The sequence below is a fragment of the Maniola hyperantus genome, chromosome 13 (assembly GCF_902806685.2).
Source record: "Maniola hyperantus chromosome 13, iAphHyp1.2, whole genome shotgun sequence".
NCBI classification, from domain to species: domain Eukaryota; kingdom Metazoa; phylum Arthropoda; class Insecta; order Lepidoptera; family Nymphalidae; genus Maniola; species Maniola hyperantus.
In genome coordinates, this window is record NC_048548.1 from 4,927,713 (window position 1) to 4,938,288 (window position 10,576).

General features: G+C 33.1%; 1 protein-coding gene across 1 annotated transcript; it reads right to left on the reverse strand.

Moving 5' to 3' along the window:
* Positions 1-2,290: 2,290 nt before the first annotated feature.
* Positions 2,291-4,014, reverse strand: LOC138403199 (uncharacterized). Its single transcript, XM_069502737.1, has 4 exons — positions 3,268-4,014; positions 3,115-3,189; positions 2,743-2,899; positions 2,291-2,460 (listed from the first exon to the last, which is right to left on the reverse strand). The coding sequence occupies exons 1-4, from the start codon at positions 4,012-4,014 to the stop codon at positions 2,291-2,293; spliced, it is 1,149 nt and encodes a 382-aa protein (XP_069358838.1).
* Positions 4,015-10,576: the final 6,562 nt, after the last annotated feature.

Below are 10,576 nucleotides of genomic sequence, written 5' to 3' on the forward strand. Positions count from 1 at the left end.
GATAATTATACGACAAATAAAGAAAAAATCTACATTTTCAATATTAATTATATTGATTCGACTTTCTGAACCGACTAACATTAAAATTATAAAAATAAAAATTAACTTTAAAATTTTTAATTTTTTTTGTGTGCTGTTATTGTATGCTACGTCATTTGAATTGTGCACCTCAATTGCTTCAATACGTACTATTAAATTTTTAGATTTTGTAGAACTGATCAAAGACAGAATAAAAATCATACAAGAATTTAGAATGTTGATACCAGCAAATATTGGGCCATATTTACCCTTAAATACTATTGAATTCAAAAGTAGTATATAACCATACGAAAAAATTTCAATAACTTGTCTGATCCACAATAAAATACGTCCAGTCCTGGAAATGAAACTATAATTTCTATACACTCCAAGAATATTTTCAGTAAGCAAGACAAATCTAAGAATTTTATTCTTCATTTTGTAGATATAATGATATTATATTATATTATGTTATGTCAGCACTAAGTAGAATCGTACGTAAAACTTTTGTAAAGATCGAAATGTTATAGTTCACTGACTAATTTCAGTAAAGTGGAAAAATAATATATAAATTATAGGTACAAGAACAATTTCATAATGGATTTCAAATTAATCAACCTGTACTTATGAGTCCATATAATTTATGAGTATGTACAAAATACCTACATTATTATTTTGACCTTATACCATTTTCGATGTCAACTTATAAGGCTTGATATTCATTAATTTATACGTACTAGGTTTGGTATATTCATATTATTATTATAACTGACAAAAAAGTTGGGTTGACGTTGGCCTCATATTTGGGCTATCCGCATTTATTTATTTAAACGAAGTATGCAATTAATACTTTTCGTTGTTTTTAATTAACTAAAACTTGATCCATCGTTAGTAATATTACATTTCAGGACTGCAGTTGTTGTACAAACAAGTATGATAACTCAGTTTGCGATTGTTTGCATTACTTACTGGTGACATGCTATGTATTTAGAACAATCGATACTTTACAAATTGAAGTATAGAGTGATTGAAAGATGGAAAGAAGATATAACCAGTTACAATTACTTATCCTGTTCAAAATCATATAAAATGACTAAAATTAATAAAATTTTCCTAGAAATTTCCCTAAACGGTAGATCGAATAAATCAATATTTAGGTATTTAAAATATTAATTTTTGCGCTGCTTTGTTATCATTAGAATATTCTGGTATAAGTCATGTAAGCTTTGATAATATTAGAAATCACTTTTAACTTTTGAATTGAAATTTTTATTATTTCATTTCGTCATAGTAGGTACTTTACCAAAGTGTTTATCAGACCAAATTAGCATAGGTAGGTAGGTAGGTACATGTCGTCATTCAATATGATAAATTAAGAAACACGCTGTATATTCCCAAATCGTATTTGTCGTTAAATTGAAGGCTTAGCATCAAATACGAATGAATAAAAATATCAAATGTATAGTAATTAGGTAAATGTTAGTAATTACAACATTTACTCAGTCACACCTTGGTTTGTTTTGTTTGGTGTACAATAAAGAATATTTTACTTTACTTTACCTTGATGTTATTATAATACCTAATAGAATATTGATTGGGAACTGAAACTTTACCGTGTCGATGGTATAATTAGAAAAAGGAGTGATTAATTTACAGACCTGAATCCTGAACCAAATAAAAACGTCAAAAACTAGAAACAAATCCAGCGTACATTAATGACAAAGATAGTAGAGCAAGATCCCGATAGAGCCATACCTGCCTTATTTTTGAGTAACAAAATGTGTGCAATAGAGTATGTGTACGTTTACGTTTACCTTTAACGTTCGCATATTTACTAGTTTGAGCAATTTAAAGGTCCAGAGTATGAGGTGGCTGACACTAAAATGTGTCTGTTCTAGCTGCTTACAAAAACTATTGAAATTGTTCCCTGTATCATAAAAATTAGTGCTCAGACTTTGCGTGCTTTAAAGCGTCTGGCGGGAATAACGACTTACGGAAAGTGTCTGGTAGTATTAATTATTATTGATTATTAACACTATTCTGTAAAACATACACAAAAATCAGCACACAGACTTTAAGAAAAGTGAGTTATGTTTTTACGTACCTTTAGCAGCTGATATCTTTTAATTGCCCCCTGACTCAAGCTAACAAATATGCGAACGTCCAAGGTACGTACAAACACTACTATATCGCATACATTTTGTTACTCAGAAAATAAGGCATATCTGGCACTATTGGGATCTTGGTCTATAACAGTTATTGTACCTATTCACTAAACCACATTATTGAATTGAAGGGCTATAACTGTATAGGAAGTGAAAAACATAACAAATTTAGGTAAAAGTGACATGTCAATATAAATGGATCCAAATGCTTGTGTCCTGATTGGGCGGCTTGATATCAAGCGCAATAGGTCTTTGGTCTCCTTATAACTGACGAGATCTGAAATCAAACAGTAAATCCAGAAATACATTGATCAACTCACGCATCGGATGTAGCCGATGATCAACATGCTAATTTAGATCGACTGAATTGCATGCGTATAAAAAAGCATCGGAAAGTCGTAATGCGTTTCTACCATTATTTCAACGAAATCTAAGATAAATTCCAAATCAAGAAAAATACACCATTAATTCTCATAAAGCAGTGTAACATAATAAAAATATAAAAAGCAAAATTGACATATTTTTTACCAAAGTGATAATAAAATTATATTGCTCTCACCTTCAGTCGAATTAATCAAAAGTCTTCCAAGGCATCGTTTCAAATAATCCACGCTGTTCTGGATAGTTTGTGCACTCCAAGAGAGCATGGATAGAGCTATCAGTAAGACTAAGGTTTCGATTATGAGTGAGTACATATTGAATAACGTAATGGAACCCTGCAGAACAAACAAAATAGCTTCAACTAAACGTTCATAACTTTTTATATAACTATTAAATTGGTATTGTGAGATAATTAGGATGAATATTCTACTTAAATAGTACCTACAAATTAAAAGAACAAATAATACGGTATTGCAGTATGTAAAATAGCATACCTACTAATACTAGAGTAAATGTAAGGGAAAGTAATGTTAATAAAAAGTCTTCTTACATTGATAGAAATATATACAATTGCATATAAAAATATGATAAGGTAGAATATTAATGTCGCAAGAACGATGGTAATCTGTAATAAAATTCAATAATTATTAATTAAATAAATACAAAACCTAACAACACGAATATTTATCGAAACGACACCAACCTCTACTCCAAATATGGTATTAAATATATTAGAACAGTCTTTCATGTTCGTATAAAATGATGTCCAATCTTCAAAGGTTATTATTTCTTGTATAGAATCACGTCTTGTCTTCCCACCAGTACTTTTATAATTTAGTATGCTAATTTGCTTAGTTTCAATCATAATCGCAAGTCTATTCTTGCAAATACTTCGTGTTATACAATTCAGTTGTTCAGATAAAATAAACAAAATACTATACAACGTTATGTATTCAAACATATAACGAATGTTGCAAATAAATGTATATATACTGTATATCATGTATTTAGAACCTTTAATGGAACTGTGGTACATTATAATGTGGAAGTTGATACAGAGACTGAGCGATAAAAATGTATATGCAGTCATAGCAATGACGACAAATTTATATTTTTTATTTAAATTTTCACAGTATTTCTTATCTTTGATAAAATAAGCGTGATTCTCCTCGATTAACTTAGTGAGGTTCTTAAAATCCTTACAGTGGTAACAAGCCAATAAAACAATACAAAAAGAGCTGATAAGTGTCAAAAAAATATATATTAGGCGACTTATATTTTCTTCTAAGTACACGATAAGTGTCGATATATAGGCCAGTATTACGGTGAGTTCTATCAATATTCTCACCCATACGACACATCGCCGAACAAAAGAAATCGAGCAATAACTTCTGTAAACACACAATAGATTCCCAGTAAATACTATCAACTTCATAATTTTGTTGTTCATTTCGAAGTAAATCTGTTTGTTTCAAGTGTACGCGTCTTGACGTTTCGATACTTAAAATTTATTTGAACGTATTGATAATTATAATGTTATAAAAGGGTTAACTTGAAGCTGCCATAAAACTATTCAGAGACCAATGTTTTTACTAAAAACCCATAAATTTGATTAAGTACTCGAATTTCATAAATATTTAATCTTAAGTGCACAGTACTTTATTGACAAATGGTACCTATAGTACACGACAGGTTGAGATAGCATTCGGGGTATGAGGTGGGAGAGAAGCCCTGCACACCCGCATGTCACCCGCGCTTGCCCGCACCGGGTTACCGCGGGGGCTGTGCGGGTGTGCAGGGCGTTCCCTTCCTGATTACCAGCTCAACCTGTCGCGGACTATACAATACTCGTAGTCAAATGTAAAGATCCAAATAAATATAATATTATGAAAGCCGTTTGAAGCAAAAATATAATATAAGAATTATATAATTAGATAGGTAGGTACTATGTATCTACTATGTATTATGGATATAATAAAAACCAGGAATACTAATTTATTTTATTTAGTAGAAGTTCAGTTTGAGTGCTCATCAAATTGAGAGTTTGGTTTAAGTTAAAACATTACTGCAATCTACACTATATAATATATAATCTACACTAATATTATAAAGAGGAAAACTTTGTTTGTTTGTTTGTTTGTTTGTTTGTTTGTTTGTACTGAATAGGCTCAAAAACTACTGGACCGATTTTAAAAATTCTTTCACCATTCGAAAGCTACATTATCCACGAGTAACATAGGCTATATTTTATTTTGGAAAAAAATAGGGTTCCGTAAGATATTTGGGTTTTTCGGACACAAGGTGTAAAAAATCAACCAGAAAAGTTACTTATTTTGCGTACGCTGCCTAAACTATAAAAGATAGAACCATAAAATGTTCTAATTAATTGTAGATCTTATAAATATCTACAAAAAAGTCCGCAACACACTATACCCATCTATGTCGAGTGAGGCACAGCAACCATTTTTTTATTTAAAAATCTTGAATTTTTTTTGGACTACATTTAAACGCGTTTATTTTACTCATGCTATTAATCCTTATCAAAATAAATGATTTCATCACTAAGAACAGTTTATGGAGATAATATTTGGTCTTTGAATGATTAAAATTGGACGTTTGGTTTTGAAGTTATGGCGAAATTAAAATATTACGATTTCTGCTGCACGGCCCGTTGTATTATCTACACTAATATTATAAAGAGGAAAACTTTGTTTGTTTGTTTGTTTGTTTGTTTGTTTGTTTGTTTGTTTGTTTGTTTGATTGTACTGAATAGGCTCAAAAACTACTGGACCGATTTTAAAAATTCTTTCACCATTCGAAAGCTACATTATCCACGAGTAACATAGGCTATATTTTATTTTGGAAAAAAATAGGGTTCCGTAAGATATTTGGGTTTTTCGGACACAAGGTGTAAAAAATCAACCAGAAAAGTTACTTATTTTGCGTACGCTGCCTAAACTATAAAAGATAGAACCATAAAATGTTCTAATTAATTGTAGATCTTATAAATATCTACAAAAAAGTCCGCGACACACTATACCCATCTATGTCGAGTGAGGCACAGCAACAATTTTTTTATTTAAAAATCTTGAATTTTTTTTGGACTACATTTAAACGCGTTTATTTTACTCATGCTATTAATCCTTATCAAAATAAATGATTTCATCACTAAGAACAGTTTATGGAGATAATATTTGGTCTTTGAATGATTAAAATTGGACGTTTGGTTTTGAAGTTATGGCGAAATTAAAATATTACGATTTCTGCTGCACGGCCCGTTGTCTACACTAATATTATAAAGAGGAAAACTTTGTTTGTTTGTTTGTTTGTTTGTTTGTTTGTTTGTTTGTTTGTTTGTTTGTTTGTTTGATTGTACTGAATAGGCTCAAAAACTACTGGACCGATTTTAAAAATTCTTTCACCATTCGAAAGCTACATTATCCACGAGTAACATAGGCTATATTTTATTTTGGAAAAAAATAGGGTTCCGTAAGATATTTGGGTTTTTCGGACACAAGGTGTAAAAAATCAACCAGAAAAGTTACTTATTTTGCGTACGCTGCCTAAACTATAAAAGATAGAACCATAAAATGTTCTAATTAATTGTAGATCTTATAAATATCTACAAAAAAGTCCGCGACACACTATACCCATCTATGTCGAGTGAGGCACAGCAACCATTTTTTTATTTAAAAATCTTGAATTTTTTTTGGACTACATTTAAACGCGTTTATTTTACTCATGCTATTAATCCTTATCAAAATAAATGATTTCATCACTAAGAACAGTTTATGGAGATAATATTTGGTCTTTGAATGATTAAAATTGGACGTTTGGTTTTGAAGTTATGGCGAAATTAAAATATTACGATTTCTGCTGCACGGCCCGTTGCGAAGTGGGCGTCACCAAGGCGGGGGTGCGCGTGCGGGAGGGGAGTTTAGATCTATGAGTAATTCGGCAACAAATGAAGAAATAGGTACCTATGTATTTCAGGATTTTCGGAAATTCAACCCCCACCTCGATTTTCTAAATTCCACCCGAGCGAAGCCGGGGCGGGTCAGCTAGTATTATATAAAGAGGTAATGTCGTTAAGTTTGTTTGTAGGGGGTAACCTTTAGAACTACTGAACCGATTTTAAAAATTCTTTCACCAGTAGAAAGCTACATTATTCCTGAGTGACATAGGCTATACGGAATCTTTAAAAACCTAAATCTACGCGGGCGAAGCCGCGGGGATCAGCTAGTTTTTAATATACTAGTAATCTCGCAGCAGCCTTTTCTGCGTTAAATAGCAGCTCATGTGTTCATAGGGTATAAACTACCGACATTCAGCCGAATTGGTTCAGCAATTTCGGCGTGAGTAACAAACAGCCAAACTTTCACATTAATTATAAAATTATCAAAAAAACCGGCCAAGTGCGAGTCACACTCGTGCACTACACTCGTATTTTTTTCGACATTTTGCACGATAAATCAAAAAGTATTATGCGTAAAAGTTAATAATAATCTGTTATAGAATCTACGGTTAAAACCCTTTTATATGATACCCCATATTTTGGTTTATTAATCTTACTTTGAAATTTGCAAATACTAATTTATTATTTGTTTATGAACTCATTTAATTTTTTTTTGTGATGTACCTACCCACAAATTAACGGTTTTCAGACTTTTTCCTCTACTTGCGCTGTAAGACCTACCTACCAAGTTCATGATTCTAGGTCAACGGGAAGTACTCTATAGCTTTTCTTGACAGACACGACAGACAGTCGGACAGACAGACAGACAGACAGACAGCAAAGTGATCCTATAAGGGTTTCTTTTTACCTTTTGAAGTACGGAACCCTAAAAATATAAGATTCACATAATAAATTTGGTCTCTAGCTGTGAATAAGTGAAAACTGTGCATATTATAGGAATTAGTGCATTTCTTATAAAATACTTCCCAAAGCTTTTGTAAGTTCATGACGTGTACCACATCGCCCGTGCTGTCGCTACTGTTGACACAGCACTGCGACGCTACCTGTCGTGCAGTAATGGATATTGAGCGAGCCTATAGGAAGCTATTTTTTAGGGTTCCGTAACCGAAAGGTGCCAACCATATTACTACGCCTCCACTGTCCGTCCGTCTTTTCGTCTCTCTGTCAGCGGGTTGTATCTCATGAACCGTAATTGGTAGTTAAAACTTTCTCAGAGTGTGCATTTCTATTGCCACTATAACAACAAATAATAAGAATTTCAAAATGACCGCTGTGCAAATTAAAAATATTATAAAGTGTTATTTCTTGTACGATGGTACGGAGCCCGTCGTTTGCAGTTTTTTTTGTAGTTAAAAGTAGTTTGACTGAACCGGACGGAATGGTATCTAAAGTATGAGTATAGTCTATAGAACTTATAAAACCTCAACGTGCTTTTATCTTAAGGAAGATTTAAAATATACGGGACCCTTGACACGAGAGTCAGTCTCACTCTCTGCCAATATAATAATTTCTATCATGCCGCCATAACGTCATTATTGCACCGTATTACGCCGGCACTTGAGTACTGTGCCCATAAACAATGATGGAACGGAAGTACCATGGATACGTTTTATTGGGGGTTTTTAATATGAAATGATGAGGAGATTGTATTATGCGACGGTTTTTCAAGGATGTATTCATATTAAATGCATCAAGGATGCTGCATATTTTGTTAAAATAACATTTTTTTTTGTAATAAGTGAGCATCTTCAGATACTTTTTCTAATGCTAAGTGAACACAACAAACAAACACACTTCCGCATATTTATAATGTGGATTGTGGTTGGGTGATAAAATTAAAACACAGTGCAAAATATGGTGCTTGCAAATCGTTCTAATACTTAGCTAATGGTAGCTAAGTACACATCGGACAAAATACTTTAGGAATTCCTTCACGGTCACTGCTATCTGTTTATGGAACGAGCTTCCCTCGCAAATCCATCGTGCTGAATCCCTTAACAAATTTAAAATGGATGTCAAAGATCATTACCTATCTCTTTGCTATCATCAGTAACGGCATAGTTTATTATTTAAATCTATATGTGTATATATATCTATGTAGTCTTATGTATGTCTATTATACTTTATTTGTATGTATTAATGTATTAACAATATGTATTTTATATTCTTATTATATGGTTTAGTTTATTTAGCTATTGGTATTTAGGTTTATTTTACACCACCTACCATTGTCCATTTGTTCGTTTTTTCCCTAGCGTTAAGGTTGTCTGGAAGAGATCGCTATTTAGCGATAAGACCGCCTTTTTGTACCTACTTATTAAGATTTCTTTTTGTAACCTGTCATTTGTGTTTCTGTGGTGCAATAAAGTATATACATACATACATATATAATGGTCGGATGTACTTAGGTAAATCTTCCAACTTAAAAAACTAAATGGTCAGGTACTTGTTTTGCTATACCCTGTGACTTATAGGTGTTCTCATATTGAAATTACGTTTTAATTTATATTAAAAAAAAAAATACGTCTTATTTACACCTTTTTAATAAAGCTTCATTGTTTAACTCGGTACTAAATCCACACAAGCGAAACGAATAGCTCTAGCCGCGATTATAAAGAACTCTTATTAATTTATTTACGACTTTGCTAAGCCAGAGTGCTTTATTTAAATTTGTAAGGTAAATTAGACTTATGAGCTTCCACAATTTCATTATTATACCGCTGAGCTATTAAATTTTTCGTTTTATGACCAATGACTGACCTACTTAACCAGGTAATCAACATCATTATACAGTAAATTAAGTTATATAGACCATAGCTCAGAATATCTTAGACACCGAGCGCCAAAATAGCTCCCCCACCTGATTAGAAAAACCAGTCAAGTGCGAGTCGGATTCACACACGAAGGGTTCCGTACCATTTATAAGATATAACTATACAAGATTCTTAGCAATATAATGTAATTAAAATAAAATAAAAAATTGCATGGCAACCAATTTGAAATTCGCCGACTTGTTTTTTAAAATTGTTGTTATATTTTATCGGGAATAGAAATACACACTGTGAAAATTTCATCTATTTAGCTATTATGGCTCATGAGATATAGCTGATGTACAGACAGGCGGACAGATTGACAGACAGATGGATGGACGGACAGACGGACTGACAGCGGAGGCTTAGTAATAGGGTTCCGTTAGCACCTTTCATGTACGCAACCCTAAAAACGTATCCACATAGATATAATATATCCACATACGAACTCGTGAGAATAAGCTGTACCGTACCTAAATAATTTTAAATATCCCAAACATTATTATGAAATTTGTGCTACATAATATCACAAATTTCGTCACTGGCAGTAAGCGAACCTACGTCAGGTTCGAATCCGGTTCCGCATTTTGAAATTTCCTTGAAGTGTAAAAATTTCTTGTTCCGTAATCGAATTAAAAATTCATTTCTAAGCCGACTACGGGCATTTATTTGTTTCCTTTTATCTATCAAGTTGCCAATTACGAAACGCAAGTGAACAATATTTTTTTTTGGTAGATCCCAAAAGAAATATAATTTCTCTAGAGATATCTATCTGTCAGAATTTTTTCTTCTCGGTGTAAAAACTTGGGTCGTGGACCCTTTATAATGAGCGATATAAATGTTTCACTCGATGCGGCGCTTCATAGTAACAACCACACAAACATCGGTGTTCACAGTTCGCATTCCTGTCCATCGTAACCCGCTAAAGCGGGTTACGATGCGGGACGCAGTTTGTTTCTTCGAACATAGATAGGTTAGAACAGGCTATAGGTAGGTGGGGTGCCAGCCAGGTAACCTCCCAGTGTGCCTTGGTGCTGCTGGTCCCTTTTGGATGCATCGGGCATCCTAGGGGAAGAGCAGTATTCGGGCCGGTGCACCCCAGTAACATGGCTAATAATCTCTCTTTGTGGATATTGTTAGCCATGGCTAATGGCCTGGCAGGGGGGAGGTTTCTCCACGTGTCCCTCTGACTAGCAGAGGTCACAGTGGACGAGGCGGAGGATGGG

Coding starts and splice junctions, on each gene's coding strand:
- LOC138403199 (XM_069502737.1), bottom strand. CDS start 4,014: ATGAACAACAAAATTATGAAGTTGATAGTATTTACTGGGAATCTATTG. Junction 3,190..3,267: donor ATACCATATTTGGAGTAGAG/GTTGGTGTCGTT, acceptor ATTTTATTACAG/ATTACCATCGTTCTTGCGAC. Junction 2,461..2,742: donor TTTGATTAATTCGACTGAAG/GTGAGAGCAATA, acceptor GTTTGATTTCAG/ATCTCGTCAGTTATAAGGAG.